At 43.3% G+C, this 22563-nt stretch overlaps 1 protein-coding gene across 3 annotated transcripts; it reads right to left on the bottom strand.

Annotated features, from left to right (window-relative positions):
* Window positions 1-2822: 2822 nt before the first annotated feature.
* On the bottom strand, window positions 2823-17827 carry MLANA (melan-A). Of its 3 annotated transcripts, XM_069764415.1 has the most exons (6): window positions 17673-17827; window positions 12685-12800; window positions 10497-10593; window positions 5265-5322; window positions 3728-3832; window positions 2823-3096 (listed from the first exon to the last, which is right to left on the bottom strand). In XM_069764415.1, the coding sequence occupies exons 2-5, from the start codon at window positions 12765-12767 to the stop codon at window positions 3765-3767; spliced, it is 306 nt and encodes a 101-aa protein (XP_069620516.1). In that variant the 5' UTR covers window positions 12768-12800; window positions 17673-17827; the 3' UTR covers window positions 2823-3096; window positions 3728-3764. The 3 variants fall into 3 exon arrangements, with proteins under 3 accessions (XP_069620516.1, XP_069620500.1, XP_069620507.1); XM_069764399.1 differs by lacking the exon at window positions 5265-5322 and having other exon boundaries at window positions 17673-17823; XM_069764406.1 differs by lacking the exon at window positions 5265-5322 and having other exon boundaries at window positions 12685-12813; window positions 17673-17799.
* Window positions 17828-22563: the final 4736 nt, after the last annotated feature.

Genomic DNA, 22563 nt, shown 5'->3' with positions numbered 1-22563 from the left:
AGCTACAAGCACTGCCTCAGTGAAGAGGCAATAGGTTCAGCTGAAACCAAATTTGTTTAGGTGACAGCACAGAGGAGCTGTAGAAAGGAATAACAGACCAGGCAGCTCCATGGTTCTTACTACTGAACCTATGACCAGGTATGGTAATGTGGGATAATGGCTGTAACCTGGTGTTCGCTCTGGAGTTTGGCAAGTTTGCACATGTACCATACCTGGCCCACATGCTCAATTTAGTGGGTCAGTTTTTTCCTGAAAATCTACCAAGATTTGCCTGAGCTTATTGTGAAAATATGCTGCATGTGCACCTATTTCTACAATTCAGCTACTGCTGCCTCTCGTAGTGCTGCAGCACTTGCAAGTGCCAGCTTACCAACTGGTGTGTAATGTGGAGTTCCAGTGCATGGTCAAGTTGCACATGGTGGCAGAGGGCAGTAGCTGAATATCAGCTGCAACATGCCTATCAGTATTTTAGTCAGCCTCCGCACATAAACGATGAGTGGGCATGGAATGTTTCATCTATGGAGGTTCTCCAAAACCTTGATAATGGTGCCATCGCTGTTCACAATCTTGGTTGATTCCTCAGAGTAACCATCCCACTTCAGTGTCTAATTGTGAGCAGTGGTTGTTTGAGTAAGGGTACCGTCTCACAGTAGCACTTTCGTCGCTACGACGGCACGATCCAGGACGTTCCAGCGATATACTTACGATCTCACTGTGTCTGACACGCTACTGCGATCTGGGACCCCGCTGAGAATCGTACGTCGTAGCAGATCATTTGAAACTTTCTTTCGTTGTCAAGTGTCCCGCTGTGGCGGCATGATCGCATCGTGTAACAAAGGTGTGCACGATATTGTATTACGATGTGCGCATAGTAACCAACAGCTTCTACATCGCAAACACGTCATGAAATTATCGCTCCAGCGTCGTGCATTGTGAAAAAAAAAAAAACGTATTAACTAAATACCCTGTATTTTTTTATTTTTTGACTAGCACTTGCTTATTTACTGTGACTTTTTTACAACAGAGTATTTTTTTACCTCTGTGCACTTTTGTGTCTTGAAGTGTGACCGCAGTCTACGACGCTGGAGTGTCACGGATCGTACCATCGTAGCGACCAAAGTGCCACTGTGAGATGGTACCTTAAGGCCGGCATCAGACGAGCGTATGGCATCTGATGCGATATGCTAATGACCCTCAGCTTCTGCGAGCAGGAGCTGAGTGTCATGTGTCTGTGCTTGAGCTTCTTGCACAGAGCAGATTGGAGTACAGCTGAGGAGGAGGAGAGATGATATCTGAGTGATGTGTGTTGTCTCAATCGCACCCATAGGCTTATATGGGTGTGAGTGAGCCAACTGTCGTTAACAATCACAGCATGCTGCAATTTCACTAGCACACTGAAAACGTATGAAAAAAAAAAAAAGTATACAGTGATGTGAGCTGCCTCAGATGAATACTGGTCCGAGTACTATGCGATTTGTCGCATAGCACTTGTTTGTATTCAATGGTAGTGTGACTCTGGCCTAAAGAGATTTCCATGTGAACCAGGTTGAGATTGAGGCAGAAAGTACACAGGGTGATGCAACCCAGCCCCATATCTTCAGCACCAAGTGGGTGATAATGAGGAACAGGAAACTGTTGCCTGAACTACAGAAGGAACTACCCACACCAGCTTCATCCCATCTGTTCAGTGTGGATGGGATGAAGGAGGAGTAGCAAAATGAGATGATAGTCAACTTCCTGGTGGGAACAGAGCAGTCTTGCCTTTTGGGAGTCTAGAACACATGGCTGATTTAACACACCGCTGCCTTTACTGTGACCCTTGTGATATATGCAGTTTTGCCCAACACTACTTGTCGTTCACCCTTCTTGACCCATGCTACAAGGAGAACCACATCTCTCCTTCCTGTGGTGGGTCTACTAAAATATTGCAATACTGGAAGGCCCTAGTTAAACTGGTACAACAATTTACAACTGACAATGCTGGCAGCAGAGGTCATAGATTCTTTGGCAATTGAGGAGAGATGAAGGAGATACCAGCACCAACAGAGGCAAGGAAACCCTAGCAGAAGTCAGGGACTGTTTCATTAGACCCTCCAAGCAGCCAGTGAATCTTCTGTGCCAGACAACTATTGGGTATTTAAGCTTGACATGTGGCATGCTGACCGCATTTTGTCTGCTTAGTGCTACTGGGGGAATTATTTATCAGCGCATCCACCTGTCAACTGAAAATGCCGACTTGTCAAAACGACTCAGTGCATGGGGGTTTACCTTTCCAGGAGTACTACTAAAAAAAAAAAAAAAAAATTTGAGCCCCTCCTTAACATATCTTCCAGGGTGTATTACAGTCCCTCCTAATTTTTGGCAGCTCTTGCACTTGGGTAGTGGAACTCCTAGACTCAGCCTATGCACTAACTATAAGAAGAATGTTTAACGAGGCCCTCCTTTTATGCCTTAAATTGGCTTTAGTGGAGTCCCTCTTCCTTCTAATTTTTGGTAGTTATTTTATTGTCTGCATAGGCAGAGACTGAGTCCTTTCTTCCCAAATTAAACAGTATGTGTGACCATGCCACATGTAAAGTGTTTAAGTTACATTTACTGGTAGTTTTGTTATTAAAAATGCTTACGTTTCCCCATTGACTTCCATTATAGTTGTTACTAGAGCCCAGCTCATCCAAGTGTCAAACTTGCTAGATTTGAGTACCAAGCATTTCTGTGCTTGACCACCACTAGTCATTATGAAACCTTTGGTCTCCCAACTCAATCAAGGCTCATTACTTGTGGACCTACACCACAGCTTATACAATGATTGACAGCAAAAACTCTTGACTGTTTCTCCACTATATGTAGTTATTTATTTGCCAGAAAAATAAGTTCTTACACCAAATTGTACCTTTCACCAATACACCCAGGGCTAGAGTTCTATTATCTAGTGTCTTACATTTTAACATTATTGTATATACACATTTTAGAGATACATATGACTTAAGGTGGCCACAGATCAGATGAGAATTTTTGCCTGTGCTCAATTCATGGAGTGTAAGGTGGTGGTCGAGTCTCTCCAGCAATCTTCTCATATGCAGGGGGTGCTCCAGGTACCTACCATTTAAAAAAAAAAAAATTAGGTTTAACTATGCTCAAGAGAGTCAGTGGTTGGACAGAAACAGCTACTCAAGGTGAAAGCATTTTAAGCCCTAGACAAATTTTAGGCCAGTATTTGGGTGTACAAAGATTTAAAGGAGAATATTGCAGTCTCTAGTTACACAAGAACTGGGCAAAAAAAAAAAAAAAAAAAAAGTCTGCCTACACCAGCAAAGCAAATGGAACTTGGGTGACCGGCACTAGTTGTATTCATGATGAGTAGCGGTGTTAACTATGCCAAATTTTACTATAGCAAGGATTTAGAGTACAACTTGTGGCAAGGCGCACACAGATGTATGCCATTTGTCCAGCTACTGAAAAAGGTCAGTATTGATGAATCAGGTTGTCTTGATGATTTAACCCTCTTCATGACCTTTAAGTTTTTCTTTTTGCACTCATTTCTTCCCCACCCTCCAGAGCCATAACTTATTTTTCCCCTCCACATAGCTATTGTACAGCTTGTTTTTTGCAGTGCAAGTTGTACTTTTGAATGACACCATTCATTTTATCATATGACGCACTGGAGAGTGAGAATTCAAGTGTTGAGATTGGGAGAAAATTTTTTTTTTTATAGAAGCTAAAGAATTACCACATTGTTCAGAGTGTTGTAATCCTGTAAAGGCACTTTACATTCTCCAGTGTCTCGGGATGCACCCATCATAGATCTGATTGCAGCTGGACTGAAGTGGTGGGTCTAATTTAAAAAAAAATAAATATTATATATAACATACAGGTTTAGGCTGGTTTCACATTTGAGTTTTTTTCCGCTGCGTTTTAGCGCAAAAAATGCATGCTTTTTTTTCCTATATTTAACATTAAAAACGCATGCTTTTTTTGTACGCGTTTGATGACGCATGCGTCGTTTCTATGCTTGTGTTTTGTTGCGGAAATGCAACATGCAGTAATTTCTAGAGGCGTTTTTTTGCTGCAAAAAAAACTTATTGCCGTCTATGTAAATGCATGCGTTTTTAAGCACGTGCATTTGGTTGCATTTTTTAACGCATGCGTTTCCATAGAGAAAAACAAGTCTACACACTGATAAGCCACCCCCCACCATCAAGGTGATAAAGGGATCCAAATCCCAATGATCCAAACCCTAACCATTTCTATTTATAGTGGGTTTTCTAGTTGATTTTTTATGATTGGCAGCTGTCACACACTAAAGACGCTTTTTATTGCAAAATTAAAAAAAAAAAAACTCTCATCATGCGTACCAGAGACGCAAATGCAGGGAAAACACATGTAAACGCGTAAAAGCGCAGTGTTTTTTTTTTTACCGCATGCGAAAACACATGCGTCTTAAAAAACACAGCATTTACATGCTTTTTTTCCACCACCTGCGTTTGCGTTTTTAAACGCAAATGTGAAACTAGCCTTTAGAAAGAACACCGACACATAGTTGTACTTGATTTTCTCAAAGTGTACATCTTGCAGAGGAAAGATATTCAACTATAAGATGAGGGTTAATTTGCTAACCGAAGGAGGTCTAGCCTCTGGGACCCTACACACCTCAGTCCTGAACGAAGAGGTGCACATGCTCTGCCTCATTCATTTTCTGAGACTAGTGGAGAAAGAGCACTCCACAATACCCTAAGGCAGTGTTCCCCAACTCTGGTCCTCAAGAGTCACCAACAGGTCATGTTTTCAGGATTTCCTTAGTATTGCACAGGTGGTTCGCTACCTCTAGATCAAAAGGCAAAAGGAAACTGTCCTTCAGTATGGGGCAGCTGCACCCTCTGCTCCCCCAGGTAGCTATGCTACTGGTTACCCTCTTCCTATACAATGGGCATTAATTCTGGTTGCCAATCTACACCACCTCCCCTATTAGGAAATGCTTCTCCACCTCATCGGGGTCTTTGCTTACTTCCAGAAAGCCATAATGGAGCACCAGTTCCAGGTCTTAATCATACGCCAAAGACAAAATTAGGACTAGCAAGGTATAACAGACTTTCTGGATTTGGGCCATTACCAATGTGTAAAATTGGCCATCACAAGAAGATTAGAGAACTTCTTAGACTCACTAACTCCATTTGTCTCATTTGTACTTTGTTGTTAGGCAGTTCCTAGCTTGTCCCCCCCCCCCCAAAAAAAAAAAAAAAAAAAAAAAAATATAGAATTATTCTTACCGTTAATTCGGTTTCTAGGAGCTTTCCACGACAGCCACCAGGAGGTTGTCTCCATTCCCTAATGGGGGACAGGAAGCACAAGAGGTTAAAAACCCCTCCCACCTCCCATTAACCAGTGACTTACAACAGAACCCATAGCACCGGTTACCTTTAGGTTCTCAGAAAAATATCCAAGAACATCGGGAGGGAATTAATGCTGTCGTGGAAGGCTCCTAGAAACCGAATTAACGGTAAGAATAATTCTATTTTCTCTAGTAGCCTTCCACGACAGCCACCAGGAGGAATGCCAACCAATTCTGTATTTAGGGAGGGACCACAGCTTGAAGAACCTTTCGGCCAAAAGCAAGATCCCGATTGGACCAGAAGTCCAATCTATAATGCTTAGTAAAAGTGTGTAGGGAAGACCATGTTGCTGCCCTGCAAATCTGCTCCGATGAAGCGCCAGCCCTTTCAGCCCAAGAGACAGAAGTAGATCTGGTGGAATGGGCTTTTAGGCCCGCAGGAACAGCAATATTCTGAGTTGAGTATGCTTCAGAAATGGCATTTTTTATCCAGTTGGCAATGGTACTCTTCGCTACCTTCTTGCCTTTGTTTCTGCCAGAAAGATGAACGAAGAGATTTTTGTCAATTCTAAATGATTTAGTATGTTCTAAGTAATATAACACTATACGTCGTACATCCAAAGTATGGAATCTGTGTTCTTCCGGATTTGAAGGATTGTGACAGAACGATGGGAGGACTATATCCTGTGATCGATGAAATTCTGACACTACTTTCGGTAGGAAACAAGGATCTGGACGGAACACAATGGAATCATCTCTTATGGTAAGATAAGGTTCTCTTATTGAAAGGGCTTGTATTTCCCCTACTCTTCTTGCGGTAGAAATTGCAACCAAGAAGGCCGTCTTGTAGGACAGAAGTTGCGAGGAACAAGATGATAATGGCTCAAATGGAGGAGCCGTAAGACCTTTTAGGACTATGTTTAAGTCCCACGATGGCACGAAAATTTGTCTTCTTGGACAATGTCTTGATGCTGCGACCATAAACCTCTTTATCCAACGATGACCCGCAAGGTCCCGATCAAAGACGGAACTTAAGGCTGACACTTGAACTTTCAAGGTACTTGGCTTCAGCCCCAACTCTAATCCTTTTTGTAAAAAATCTAATATTTGTGAAATATTAGGATGAAAAGGGTCAGGTTTATGAGGATGACACCACGAGGAGAATCTATTCCAGATTTTGCCATATATGGCATTGGTAATAGGTTTTCTAGATTTCTGTAGAGTAGATATTACCGACTCTGAAAGGCCCCTAGCTCTTAGTACCTGGGCTTCAATAGCCAGGCTGCCAGTTTGAACTTCTGTGGTTCTGGATGATAAAAGGGGCCCTGGCAGAGGAGATCTTCTGATACTTGAAGAAAGACTGGACCGTCCACCTTCAGTTCTTCGATGAGGTGGTACCAGCTCCTCTTCGGCCATGCTGGAGCTACTAAGATAGTCTGGACCTGATCGTCCCGGATCTTCCGGAGGGTCTTCGCAAGTAACGGTATTGGAGGGAACCCGTATGCTAGATGGAACCTCCAAGTATGAGCAAAGGCGTCTACTCCTTGAGACCTGTCCTTGGGGTTTAGGGAGAAGTAGTTCTCGACTTGTGCATTCTGGCTGGACGCTAGAAGGTCTATATCGGGAAGACCCCACCTGTCTGTCAACATTTTGAAAACGTCCGCCTTCAGGCTCCACTCTCCTGGATGTAAGACGTGACGACTTAGGCGATCTGCCTGAACGTTCACCGACCCCTTGAGGTGTATCGCTGAAAGTGAGAGGAGATGTTTCTCTGCCCAGCAAAATATTCTGTTTGAAATTGCTTTCAGTTGGTTGAACTTTGGACTCCCCTGGTGTTTTAGATGCGCAACAGTCGTCATATTGTCCGAGTACACTCTGACATGTTGACCTATAACGAGACTGCTGGCTGCCAGAAGCGCCCTCTCCACTGCCAACAGTTCTCTGGAGTTGGAGGAACCGGAGCTTTCCTTCTGATTCCAGAGACCCTGGAATGGAATTTGCGAGACCACTGCTCCCCAACCTTTTTGACTGGCGTCCGTTGTTACTGTAATTAGCGGATCTTGCACCCAGTCGACCCCCTTCAGTAGGTTTGATTGGATCGTCCACCAGGTTAACGAGGCTTTTACCTTCCCTGGAGTGTAAACTCTTCTGTTTAGGGAATTTGGATTCCCGTTCCAGTTCCCTAAGATGTGCGCCTGCAAAACTCTGGAGTGGCTCTGAGCCCACTGGACTGATTGTATACAGGCCGTCATCGAACCCAGAAGAGACATCGCAACCCGTAAGGTCGGAGAACGTTGTTTCCTGAAGTGTGAGACCTTGGAAATTAGATTCATCCGATGTTCCTCTGGTAGGAAGGATTTTTGACCTTCTGAATCCAAGAGGACTCCGAGGAATTTCCTCACCTTTGATGGTGATAGCTGAGACTTTTTTAGATTTGGAATCCAACCCAAAAGCTGTAAGATGTTCAGAGTTTTGGAAATTCTCTGATTGAGAACTTCGGCGGAAGGACCAATTATTAACAGGTCGTCCAAGTATGGTACTATAGCGATGTCTTGGCTCCTGATATGGGCAACTGCTTCCGCCATGACTCTGGAAAACACCCTTGGGGCTGAGGAGATCCCGAAGGGGAGAACATTGTACTGGAAATGTAAGATTTTTTGGTTGAATTGGACCGCAAATCTCAGGTATTTCCTGTGCCGAGGATGTATTGGAATATGGAAATAGGCATCCTTGAGGTCTATTGTTGCCATATATGAATGAGGAGCTATTAGAGGGATGGCTGTTTTTACGGATTCCATCTTGAACTTGCGGTAGGTTATGTATTTGTTGAGAGCTTTCATATTTATTATAATACGAGATTGCCCGGAAGGCTTTTTTATCATGAAGATACGGGAATAGTGTCCTTCCCCTTGCTCGTTCACCGGGACTATGGATATAGCTCTTGAGTCTAGCAAGTCCTGTATTCCAGCCATCATCAACTTTTGAGTCTCCCGAGATGACGGGGAGGTGACTCTTAAGATCCTGGGAGGAGGCGCATCGAACTCTCAGTAGACCCTGTTGGATTACACTCACCACCCAGGGGCTGTTGGAGATATTCTGCCAACTGTGAACGAAGTTCGAAAGCCTCCCCCCCACCGGATCGGAGTCATTGCTTTTCTTGTTGTGTTTGTTGGGGAATAAGGATGTTTTTAGGCTTCCCCTTAGCATAACGCCACCTCCCGGTTTTTCCTTTCCCTTTACCCTGGGAGGGTCGAAAAAAAACGCTTCCTGGGAGGTCTCTGCTCAGGAAGGGTTTTCTTTCTGTCTGTGGCTTTCTCTAAGATGTCATCTAAGGAGGGCCCAAACACGTAGTCACCCTTAAAGGGAATAGAACACAGTTTTATTTTTGACGTAACGTCTCCGCTCCACATCTTTAACCAGAGAGCTCTTCTGGCTGAATTTGTCTGGACCAAGGATCTGGCGGCCACCCGGATAGATTCCAGTGAGGCATCTGCAAGGAAACCTGTTGCCCTGTGTAAGATAGGCAAAGAGTCCAGTACCTCCTCTCTTGGGGTACCCTGAGAGATGTGGCTTTCTAACTCTTGTATCCAACGAAAGAGAGCGGGCCACGCAGGTGGATGCTATATTGTATCTGAGGGCTGAGGTAGACGTTTCCCAGGATTTTTTGAGAAGGCTCTCAATCTTCCTATCCAAGGGGTCTTTTAATTGGGAGGAATCCTCGAACGGCAGAGCCGTCTTTTTAGCCACTCTAGCCACCTGGACATCAATTTTTGGAATGTCCCATTTTATTAGGTCCTCCTCAAGAGGGAACCGATGCTTAAAATCTGGAGGCGTTGTTAGCCGTTTCTCAGGCAATTCCCATTCATTATTAATCATATCAATTATGCTTTTATGGACGGGGAACCCGGGTTGTTTTTCAGTATGTATGCCAAACAGTTCATCTTGTATAGACTGAGGAACTGATTCCTCTTTTAGCCCCATAGTGTTCCTCACTGCAGATACCAATTCCTCAATATATTCAGAGGAAAAAAGGCATTTCCTAATTTCCGCAGATTTACGTGGTACCGCATCTTCCCATTTGACAGAGGAAGACGTATAAGACCCCTCAGACTCTGACTCAGTACTCCTGGATTTTCCGCTTTTTAGGGAGTGATGGACCAGGTGAGGATGGTGGTGGCGGTGGAGGTGGGGCGAGTGTGGCCAAAGAGGTTTGAACCTCCTGCCTAACCAAGGAGCGAATTTCATCAATCAAAGAAGGGTGTTCTGCTCTGACGATTTTATCCGTGCAAGGTTGGCATAACTTTTTCTCCCAATCTGGTGGCATTTTTACATTACAGGTGGCACATTTGCGCTTGGTAATGTTTTTAGGGCCAGGCTTGACTCCCTGCAATGAGAGAGGAAGCCGTGTAAGAAAAGGTATATTGAAAAATGTGCCTTTAAATGGGACCCCCTCTGCCGTACTTACTAGGGCTTGGGAGCGCTGGGCTCTGCAGCTGCAGGGCAAGACGCATCCATGCTTACAGCAGCTTACCTGAGACGTCTTCGCAGCTTATGTAGAAAATAAGCCTGCACCAGCGCGTGGCAATTAGCCGCCCCTCCCCCTCCGGAGTCCCAGGCAGGCGTGCGAGGATGCAGCGTGCCTTGCACGCCGTTCGGTAATCCATTTCTCTGGCCTGTATCGCTCCTGCACAGGAGCGCCGACCCGGAAGTGGAGCGTCACCTGACTTCCGGGTCGCCGAACAGCGCGCGCTAGGAGGGGGAAACGCCGGAGAGCTCAGGGAGGCCTCCGGCGGGCACCCCGACCAGCTTTATCCCCGCAAGAGGACGCAGGAGGCCGGGGGAATGCGGTCCCAGAATCCCAAGGAGACGGGAGGCACAGCGCAGGAGGAAGCCGCGGGGGGCCCGACCTTAAGTGCCCGGCAAGAAATTTAACACAGGTACTCTGCTTAGAGCCGCCGCAGCAGCGCACCAGGAACCTCTCCATGCCCCATGGGGGACAGGAAAGACACTGGTTAATGGGAGGTGGGAGGGGTTTTTAACCTCTTGTGCTTCCTGTCCCCCATTAGGGAATGGAGACAACCTCCTGGTGGCTGTCGTGGAAGGCTACTAGAGAAAAATACACATTTAAAAGATATTATATTCATAACTTAGGCCACAACACAATTCTTACCTTGAGTATTTTGTAGCCATTTCTCCTTTTGAAATACCAGCATCCAATGATCAAGACAAGGGCAGCTATAATAGCAAGAATTGCAATTCCAGTAGTCCTAGGAGATATAATGGCAAGAACATGTCAAAAGGTACCGTTTATAAATCTAGCATTAGGGACCAATTGGGTTCAGTGTTTTGTAAAGTACTCCGTCCCACAGAAGTACAAATATACCCAGCTGGTGGCCATACAAGTTCTAACTTACACATCCAGAATTTTTCAAACTAGTCCATGAAGTTCTGGGACACCAATATGGTTGCGTTTTCCTTACATTTTATAGCTCATACATTAAACCCAGTCTGCAGCTCATGAATAAAACGATCCATTTTGGTTCTGTTTTCTTGATATATGGTTAAGCCCTAAACATTCGAATGTGGTGGATACACATTAGTGGCGCACACAAAATTGTATTTTCCAAATTTTTTAAAAAAAATTTATACATTGAAATAGTTACAGAATCACTGGAAATGTCTATCTTACAGACATTTAGATTTTAAGAGGCTGGTTTCCTTGCACCATTTCCTGTCTGGTGTTATTAAACTTACAATAGCTATTCTATAAACCAGGGGTGGGGAACCTCAGGCCCCAGGGCCATTGAAGACCTCTTATCAGGCCCCTGAGCAGATTGTCAGTGACCGCATTCTTGGGCAGGGAGGTGTATTTGGATTGCCACAAGCTCATTAATTTCTTCTTGCTCTGTTAGCACATACACACAGTGTTCACTACTAAACACTGAAGGGCATGCAATGAAAGATTACATCCTGAAACCAGTGCCAGAGTCAGGATGTACTTTGTGTGTGGACGGCGTTTGTACGGCCCCCAAAGGATGGTATATATCCAATTGGCCCTTGGCAAAAAAAAAACAAAAAAAAAAAAAACACACATCTTGTGGATCCAGCACTGAAAATACTGTCAAAAACTAATCATTGGGACTTATCATAAATTGATTAATGTATTAGAACTTATAGAATGCTTTCTCTTTATAGGAAACCAGTGTGTCACGTGCTTCTAGTGTCAGTTAAGGTCTATCCACAAGGGACAAATTGGAGAACCAAAATAAATAGAGAATTTTTTTTTTTTTTTTTTTATAAATCTCATCAGCTCCACACGAGCATACCCTCCAGTTACACTCACATGAACCTATTCTTTTTATAACATACCATAGTTTTGTGCAATAAGTTACCTATGTGCATTAGCACATTGCCAGACAATGGTCATCCCAATGTGCACATGGACAGACTGAAGAGATCAGAGTTAACGTAACCTTAGAGTGAATGATAGAGGTCTTGCGATACAAGAGTGAGAAACAAGGAGTCCAGTTCCTTCAATGGGCTACACTAAAGGTGTGTATAGGGCACCACTGAGGACACAGTACCTGTAAAGTCTGATATTCTCCGGAACGTCTCATGATTTAGGAATCAGACAGTATTGTGTTATATGGGGCGGTTTTGTTGCCATGCGGTCATGTGGATCCGAGAGCCATCCATGGCTGCTGACATGTTAAGTGACGTCAGTCTGCCAGCAGCATTTAACACACCAGGTGCCAGCGTGTCAAAAGACACACTCATTGGTTGTCATGGGGGTGTGCAGAAGACCCTGCCATTATAAGTCTCCTATGAATGTCTGCCAATCGCTGGCTTTCAGAGGAGATTCTGATGCTACATAGTGCGGAATTACTTTTTTTGTCTGCTACATTGCAATAACAGGTGATCAATACATTACCTACCCCAAAATGGTGTCAAAAACAGAAAGTCACAAGGTAGTTAAAACCGGTTGTCCAGATTTATCATGAGCCTGTAGTTATGTGACTGCAGACTGGCGAGTCCTTACAGGGCACTGTCAGGATCCACCACTTTCTTGAAAATCCCAGTTGTGTTAGTAATTATGGAACAGATTTCCATCATAACTTGTGACTTTTTTTGGCTGAACTTTATAGGAGGTTAGGGCTTTCTATTGTCAGAAGTTAGAATAAATTGCAGCATAGAACTTTACTCCCATAAAGTCACTTTCCAGCAGAGACATTCCATTTTCTAGCTATATACCAGGAGTGCTGTATGAGAACAGGAACAGCATCATCTGTCCCTTTATAAAACACAGTTCATGTACTACCATGTTCCTAGCCATTTCCATCTAATGTGAGCACACTTACTCTTCTGCACTGAGCCCCACGTGTGGCCGGCCTCCGCTGCCATTGTATGCCCCCAATGTACGGGATGAGCCAGGTCGTGGCATTCTCCAAGGTTCACAGAACCAGCTCCTACTGAACTGCAAAACAGAACTGTTTAAAACCATTACTTGATCCTTGACTCTCATCTGAGATTCTTCAGGGAGCACACACTTAAATACCCCTAGACAGCATCTGAGGTATCCAATTAGTACAATTAGAGAATTGGCCGAATATTAACACTTTCAGCAAAACACAGTGTTTATTATTAAGGCTACTTTCATACTAGCGTCATACGACGCACGTCGCAATGCGTCGTTTTGCAGAAAAAAACGCATCCTGCAAAGTTGCCCGCAGGGTGTGTTTTTTTTCCATAGACTTTCATTAGCGACGCATTGCGACGGATTGCCACACGTCGCATCCGTCGCGCGACGGATGCGTTGTGTTTTGGCGGACCGTCGGCACGAAAAAATGTTCCATGTAACTTTTTTTGTGCGTCGTGTCCACCATTTTTGACTGCGCATGCGTGGCCGAAGCTCCGCCCCTCCTCCCCGCAACTCACAATGGGGCAGCGGATGTGTTGAAAAACTGCATCCGCTGCCCCCGTTGTGATTTTATTTCACAGTATGTGTCGGTACTTCGGCCCGACGCACTGCGATGAGCCAACACTAGTGTGAAAGTAGCCTAAGGCCCCTTTCACACATCAGTTTTTCACCATCAGGCAAATTTTTTTTTAAATGGATCAGTTGCAAATTGTGAAAAACTGATGCGACGGATCCGTTTTTTTGCTGGATCCGATTTTTTTTTTTAACACGGTGATAGAGTTTGGATTTCCTTTTCCGAGAGAGAGACCCTTGAATGGAAAATGCATGATTTCTTTAAAAAAATGGAATCGGTCGCCGGATTCCAGCATTTCACCTCACGTTTCATCCATTTTTCACCGGATCCATCGCTGTGCATTTTTTCGCTGGACAGAAAAAACGTTCCTGTGTCCTTTTTCTCCGGCTGCCGGAAAATTAATTTACTACGGATCCGGCAAAAAACGGATGAAACGTGAGGCCATCCGTCACAATCCAGCACTAATACAAGTCTATGAGAAATTTTTTTTTTCCAAATTTGCCGGATTGTGCCTGACGGCAAAAACCTGATGTGTGAAAGGGGCCTAAGAATAAATCTCACACTTACCGTACTTTTGTACACGACCAACCTTACATAGGCTTCTGGCACACTTAGGCCGGCGTCACACTCAGCGTATAAAAATACGGTCCGTAATTTACGGCCGTAATACGCAGAAAAGTCCCCAAAATAGTGGTCCGTATCTCCTCCGTAGGCAGGGTGTGTCAGCGTATTTTGCGCATGGCATCCTCCGTATGTAATCCGTATGGCATCCGTACTGCGAGATTTTCTCGCAGGCTTGCAAAACCGACATACGGATATACAAGGGATCCATGTGCTCAAAAAATAATAAAAACATATGTATTGTCTATATATATATATATATATATGTTAGTGAGACACATATATATATTAATATTTCATCCAGCGCGAGATAGCTTAAAAGCCAGTAATTCAATTACCGGCTTTTGCTATCTCCTTCCAAAACCCGACATGATATGAGACATGGTTTACATACAGTAAACCATCTCATATCACCATTTTTTTTTTGCATATTCCACACTACTAATGTTAGTAGTGTGTCTATGCAAAATTTGGCCGTTCTAGCTAGTAAAATAAAGGGTTAAAGGGCGGAAAAAATTGGCGTGGGCTCCCGCACAATTTTCTCCGCCTGAGTAGTAAAACCAGTGACTGAGGGCAGATATTAATAGCCTGGAGAGGGTCCACGGTTATTGCCCCCCCCCCCGGCTAAAAACATCTGCCCCCAGCCACCCCAGAAAAGGCACATCTGGAAGATGCGCCTATTCTGGCACTTGGCTTCTCTCTTCCCATTCCCGTGTAGCGGTGGGATATGGGGTAATGAAGGGTTAATGTCACCTTGCTATTGTAAGGTGACATTAAGCCAGATTAATAATGGAGAGGCGTCAATTATGACACCTATCCATTATTAATCCAATAGTAGGAAATGATGTTTTTAGCCAGGGGGGGCCAATAACCGTGGACCCTCTCCAGGCTATTAATATCTGCCCTCAGTCACTACTCTGGCGGAGAAAATTGTGCGGGAGCCCACGCCAATTTTTTCCGCAATTTAACCCTTTAATTTACTAGCTAGAACGCCCAAATTTTGCACATACACACTTCTAATATTAGTAGTGTGGAATATGCAAAAAAAATGGGAATATGACATGGTTTACTGTATGTAAACCATGTCTCATATCATGTCGGGTTTAGGAAGGAGATAGCAAAAGCAATTGAATTACCGGCTTTTAAGCTATCTAGCGCTGTATGAAATATTAATATATATACATATAAGTGTCTCACTGACACACACATATATATATATATATATATATATATATATATACCTATTCTATGTGTAGACATTTATTCCACCTATTCTATTGTAAGCTGTCAGTGTGATTTTACTGTACATCGCACTGAATTTCCGGCTTTTCTCTCTAACACCGCTGCGTATTTCTCGCAAGTCACACTGCTGGTCCGTGTGTAATCCGTATTATTCTGGCTTCCATAGACTTTCATTGGCGATTTTTTTTGCGCAATACAGTGACAAACGCAGCATGCTGTGATTTTCTACGGCCGTAGAAGACCGTATAATACTGATCAGTAAAATACGGCAGATAGGAGCTGCGGCATAGAGAATAATTGGGCCGTGTGTAATGCGTGTTTTACGGACGTATTTTATGCGCTCATATGTCCGTAAAACTCGCTAGTGTGACGCCGGCCTTACTTTTTAGAAAATCAGCACTTTTTTTCAAGTGTCTTTTTTTTAAGTTTTTTTTTAGCTTTTCTTTACAAATTGACAAAAACATGTTGTAAGTTGTAAATCAATAGGGGAATATAGAACTCACTACAACCAGTGCATTTGTCTGGCATTTTTTAAAAATACCTCTACATTGTTTTAAATTCGAAGGGTTGGACCATTTTTCATTATTTTCGGCTGTGGTTTTTGCAGCATCTTTTTGAGTGCGGATTACATATGTGCTTTGTCTACTGTAGATGTTTAATAAAGTTAGTTATATTCACCATGGTGTTTTTTGCAGCGTTTTTTCTCATTGCTTTATATGTGTGAAGGAATTATGCTAGAAAGCTGAAAGAAGTGACATGCTGCAGATTTCACAAATGCTCCAGGTCTCAAATTCAGTCAGGAAAAAAACAAACAAACAAGCATGTACATGAGATTTCTGAAATCTCACAGCTGTTTGGCTATGTGTTTTTTTCAGCTTTTTTGTGCAAAATAAAAGCTGTTTTTTTGTGTTTTTGCTCCATTTTTGGAGAAGTAGGCTATGTTCCCATAAGGAGCTTTTGTTGAGTCTTTGAAGATGCAGAATTTCTGCAACTATTATTTAAATTACTTTTTTTATGCATTTTTTTAACATACATTTTTGTCACGTTTTTGATGCTGCGTATTTTGTCTCTTGTTGGTGCACTTAAACACGTGTACTTTACGCACCTAATGCAAGTCTATGGAGAAAATTTGCTCAGAAAACTCAGCGTACACGCAAGAGAGATTGACATGCTGTGGATTTGAAACGTAGCACAGAGGAGCACAGCAGGCCTGAGATTTCTTTAAATTCCATCCGCTTTACTGGAACTTTAAGCAAAAATCCATAGTGTCAAAAACGCAACAAAAGCTCATCGTGGGAACGTAGCCTAAAACTAACTTTATTAAACATGTACTGTAGACAAATGACACCTATAATCAAAAAGGGCACCAAAAAACATGCAAAAATGCAGCAAATCCTGGTTTTTGGAAGCAGCGTCTTTGCTGCCAAGAGGGCATGTTTTGACTGCAGAAAAAAAGCAGCAAAAAAAAAAAAAACTGCAAAAACCCTATATTTGACCCCAGCCTTAGGCCACGGTCACACCTTCAGTATTTGGTCATTATTTTACCTCAGTATTGATAAATACAGAAGTGGTGACGTGTTTCTATTATACTTTTCCTATGATTGTTCCTCTCCTGGTTTTGGCTTATAAATACTGAGGTAAAAAACTGACCAAATACTGAATGTGTGAACGTGGCCTTAGAGGTTATTATTTTCCCAAAACACAGCATGCACTAGGTTTAGTATTTTTGTTTCTTTTTCTCAAGTGCTTTTCACCAAGACAGGAAAAAATGCCTGTCAGAATATAAAAACAAGGATAAGAAAAATTCTTTACAAGCCCCCTGAAAATGCTGCGATATAGCTCTGGGTGAAGGGAACAAAAATGTGCGGTATATTCAGATGTTGCAGTTGAGGTGCAGTTAATACCACATCAGGAAAAGATTCTACATGTAAGATATGTAAAATAAATGTGTCATAGCCGTAAAAATCTGCAGCAAAAACGTGTGCAGTTTGTCAAATGTTTTAAATTTAGCTTTAACAGCACTTTCGCCACAATATCTAAATACTCCCTCAAACTGAAAAGTTCTTTCCTGCCTTCTACCATGTTCTTTCAGTCCTTAGGCATAGCTTGTAGATCGACGTAAAGGTGTATGTCGTGTACAATGTGTTGTGCACAAAGTGAAACGTGTGCTTCACAATTTATGACGTGCACCTTAGAAATACAATTCTGATTCTGAAATCCTGTGGCAGAAGTTTAGTGTAACTGATCAAGAATGATTACTGAATAGATGCAGATTTTATGGCAAATCAAAATAATCACTTTTCAAAATCAATTTAGCCGCACATTTTTAGGGATATGCAAAGTTACTGTCCAAGATATGCAGAGATTGCTTTGGTTCCAATGACTTTAGATAAAATAAAAAGATAGATTTGACCTTGATTCAATTTTTCTGTAAAATAATAATTAACCAAATACATGAAAATCTAATTTTCAAGAGAATGGATTGAACTTACCTCTTAGTGAAGTTCCTTATTTCTGGGCACAGATACTACTTTTGCTCTCTTTAGTCTTTTCAGTTGGAATCTTGTGACGGTCACGGGTTGCACTCAAAGGAAACCCTTTGATATGTTTTAATGAGCGTGAAAGCTAAAGTCATCCATCCCTTCTGAATGCCTTCCAGAACACATTCCCTACTAATACTTATATTAAAGAAACACTAGTACAAACTTAGGCGAGATTTGTGCCATATCTGTGTTGCACACTTGGCAACAAAATCTCCAGGTTTAGGGTATGAGTGTAAGGAGGTAGCGGGGACACTTAGGTGCCACATCTCGCTTAGTCAATGTTCATACAGATTCGGCACCTCATTGATTATTAATGTCATGTGCGGTTTCCTAATGTTATTGATGTGATATGTAAAGTTTGTATACTGTGATGTTATGTACTGTCTATAGGCTTAGGGATAGAATAGAATTTTAGGTAGTATAGGACAGTAGTGAGGTAGAATAGAGGGGGGCACAATAGAGATAGAGAATAGAATAGAATAGGAGATAGGCAGCACAGGGGTTAACAAGATTGGAGGGGTAACACAGAGCAGGGACTTGTAGCTGAGTTGCTTCCTGGTTGAGTCAGTCGCCCGGGCAACCTGCCTACGGGCAGGATGTGTGAGCAGTTAAGGAGCAGATTTTACAGCCATGGAGATAAAGCTGTTGTAGCAGTAAGGGGCCCCAAGCAGCAAGCAGTGCAGACAGCACTGCTCCATTAGGAGCATCTCCCTATTAGGATTCGGGGTCTATGACTGGGGCAGGAGCCACAGTGGAAGCGTTACTGGCCCCTCTTCCCATTGGAGCCGGACGAGGGGTTGAAAGGAGCTGATGACAGGAAAGAGCAGGAGGGACACAGGTTGTCCAAACGATACGGCCGAGATTGCCGGGCAGAGGAAGCTGCTAGAAAAAACACGGCCTGTCCGGAAGACAGGGAAAGAAAGGAATATGACTCTGTATGTGATGTGTGCTGCCAAAGTAAAGACTGTTTTAACGTTCAGTAAAATTTCACTGTTGAGCAAGAGCATGGAGTACAGAGTGATTTATGGGACTCATGCGTTGGAGACTGAAATAATAGGGATCACGGAGACAACAATGGCTGTGAACATAATATGGTGATAATTAAAATAAGAATACGTAAAAGCTCCTTCAGCTTAAAAAAAAAAAAACACAGATGTTTGTGTTGGAATTTGTGGTCAGTTTGGCAACCCTGGAGCACATAAGCTTTAACCCCTACCAATTTTTACATTTTCATTTTTTCAAGAGCCAAAACTTTTTTATTCTTCCATTCACATAGAAGGGACTTGTTTTTTGCAGTTGTTGTTGAACACTATTTATTCTACTACGAAATTGAGAAAAAAGTGCAATTCCACAATTTTTTATTTATTTACCATGTTCAATATATGGTAAAAATGACCTTGTAATATGATTCACCAGGTCAGTACAAGATACCAAACATGAATATACAGGGTGGGCCATTTGGATACACCTAAATAAAATGGGAATGTTGGTAATATCAACTTCCTGTTTGTGGCACATTAGTATATAGGAGGGGGAAAACTTTTCAAGATGGGTGGTGACCATGGTGGCCATTTTGAAGTTGGCCATTTTGTATCCAACTATTTTTCCAATGGGAAGAGGGTCATGTGACACATCAAACTTATAGAGAATTTCACAAAAAAACAATGATGGGTTTGTTTTTAATGTAACTTTATTCTTTCATGAGCTATTTACAAGTTTATGACCACTTATAAAATGTGCTCAAAGTGCTGCCCATTGTGTTGGATTGTCAATGCAACCCTCGTCTCCCACTCTTGACACACTGATAGCAACACCGCAGAAGAAATGCTAGCAGAGGCTTCCAGTATCCATTGTTTCAGATGCTGCACATCTCGTATCTTCACAGCATAGACAATTGCCTTCAGATGACCCACCCCCAAAAAAATAAAAGTCTAAGGGGGTCAGATCGAGAGACCTTGGTGGTGATTCAGCTTGTACACGATGACCAATTCACTTTCCAGGAAACTTCATGTAGGAATGCTTGGACCTGACACCCATAATGTGGTGGTGCGGCATCTTGCTGGAAAAACTCAGGAAACGTGCCATCTTCAGTGCATAGAGGGCAACACATCATCATGATGGTCACCGCAGTTGAATGGCCACCAAGGTCTCCCGATCTGACCCCATTAGGCTTTTATCTTTGGGGTCATCTGAAGGCAATTGTCTATGCTGTAATGTGCATCTCTGTAATGAGGAGGGGTGTTGCCTAATGACATCAAAACCCTAAATAAGGTGTGCTTAATTATTAGGCAACTTCCTTTCCTTTGGCAAAATGTGTCAGAAGAGAGATTTGACGGGCTCTGAAAAGTCCAAAATTGTGAGATGTTTTGCAGAGGGATGTTGCAGTCTTGAAATTGCCAAACTTTTGAAGCGTGATCACTGAACAATCAAGCGTTTCATGGCAAATAGCCAACAGGGTCGCAAGAGGCGTGTTGGGCAAAAAAGGCGCAAAATAACTGCTCATGAATGGAGGAAAATCAAGCATAAAGCTGCCAGGATGCCACTTGCCGCCAGTTTTGCCATATTTCAGAGCTGCAACATTACTGGAGTAACAAAAAGCACAGGGTGTGCGATACTCAGGGACATGGCCAAGGTAAGGAAGGCTGAAAAACGACCACCTTTGAACAAGAAACATAACATAAAACGTCAAGACTGGGCCAAGAAATATCTTAAGACTGACTTTTCAAAGGTTTTATGGACTGATGAAATGAGAGTGACTCTTGATGGGCCAGATGGATGGGCCAGAGGCTGGATCAGTGAAGGGCAGAGAGCTCCACTCTGACTCAGACGCCAGCAAGGTGGAGGTGGGGTACTGGTATGGGCTGATATCATCAAAGATGAACTTGTGGGACCTTTTCGAGTTGAGGATGGAGTGAAGCTCAACTCCCAGACCTACTGCCAGTTTCTGGAAGACAACTTCTTCAAGTAGTGGTACAGGAAGAAGTTGGTATCGCTCAAGAAAAACATGATTTTCATGCAGGACAATGCTCCATCACATGCCTCCAACTACTCCACAGCGTGGCTGGCCAGTAAAGGTCTCAAAGAAGAAAAAATAATGACATGGCCCCCTTGTTCACCTGATCTGAACCCCATAGAGAACCTGTGGTCCCTCATAAAATGTGAGATCTACAGGAAGGGAAAACAGTCCACCTCTGCAGGAGTCATGTTCCGTTTGCAGAGCCCCTGATGTGCCTGAACAGTAGAAATCCCCCACAAGTGCCCCCATTTTGGAAACTAGACCTAATTGGGAACTTATCTAGGTGTGTGGTGAGAATTTTGAACCCCCAAGTGTTTCACTTAAATTTATAATGCCCGGGCGTGAAAATAAAATATCCTATTTTTTCCTACAAAAATTATCTTTTGATCCCCAATTTTTAATTTTCCCAATGGTAACAGGAGAAATTGGACCCCAAAAGTTGTTGTCCAATTTGTCCTGAGTATGCTGATACCCCACATGTGGGAAAAAATACTGTTTGGGCACACGTCGGGGCTTGGAAGGGAAGTGGTGATGTTTTGGAAAGCAGACTTTGATGGAATGGTCTGCAGGCGTCATGTTTCATTTGCAGAGCCCCTGATGTGCCTAAACAGTAAAAAAAAACCCCACAAGTGACATTTTGTAAACTAGACCCCCAATGAACTTACATAGATGTGCCCCTTTTTGGAACTAATCTACTGTTTCCTGTAAAGTAAATTAGTAGTGCATGGAGGTGTGGTACAGTTTGAAGCAATCCTTCATACACAGGCCAGGTTTTTAGGGGCAGGTGTCGCATTGATAAATGGTGTCCTTGCGTATTCACCTTTTCTAACACACTCGGCACTTTTTTTGCGACTTACCTCTTTTTCCAGTTTGCGGGACCTCACCCGGGAAAGGTTGACCTGGTACGATATGAGCACCTTCAGTTCCAGAAGTACTGGGGCCCGCTCCTTCCCTCATGCCAAATAACAGGGCCTTAACCACTACCTCCTGGAAGTGAAGGTACGACGTATCGGTGTGGCGTGCACATCGTGACAGCAGGAAAGCGTTGAGCATTGCCATTTGTACGATGTACACGGACAGATTTTTGTACCACACCTTGGCCTTTCTCAAAGCACTGAATGGTTGGAGAAGTTGATCACAGAGATCAACGCCCCCCATGTTTTTTTGTACCCCAGTACACAGTCAGGTTTGCTGACCTGTGTAGAGGTACCCCGTACAGTGCTGAGGGCAGTGCCATCACCGTGTATGGTGGTCAAGAGAAGGACATCCCTCTTGTCCTTGTACTTGACCACCAGCAGGTGGTCGCTATATTGGGCTCTGCTGTCACCCCTTCTGAGCATCTGCCCAAGTAGCGTTTTCGGGAGGCCTCTCTGAATTTTCAGACAGTACCGCAGGCTCTGGTACCTCGCGCAGAGAGGGATTTGTAGAGTGGGATGCTGGAATAAAAGTTATCGGTGTAGAGGTGATTACCTTTATCCAGCAGGGAGTGCACCAAATCCCACACAATTTTCCCACAGACTCCCAGGGCAGGGGGACACTCAGGGTGTTCAATCCTGGTGTCCTTCCCTTCGTAGACTCTAAAGCTGTAGGTGTACCCTGAGGTACTCTCACACAGCTTGTAGAGTTTGATTCTGTACCTTGCCCTCTTGCTGGGCAGGTATTGACGGAATCTGAGCCGCCCCTTAAAATGAACCAAGGACTCATCCACGCAGATGTCCCTTTTGGGCACGTACACTTCACCAAACTTTTTGTTGAAGTGTTCGATGACAGGCCGAACTTTGAACAGATGGTCAAAACTGGGGTCATCTCGTGCAGGACACTGTG

This window comes from Ranitomeya imitator, chromosome 1, assembly GCF_032444005.1.
Source record: "Ranitomeya imitator isolate aRanImi1 chromosome 1, aRanImi1.pri, whole genome shotgun sequence".
Lineage (NCBI taxonomy): Eukaryota > Metazoa > Chordata > Amphibia > Anura > Dendrobatidae > Ranitomeya > Ranitomeya imitator.
Note: the sequence above shows the minus strand (reverse complement) of the source record. Positions and strands in the feature narration are given on the sequence as shown.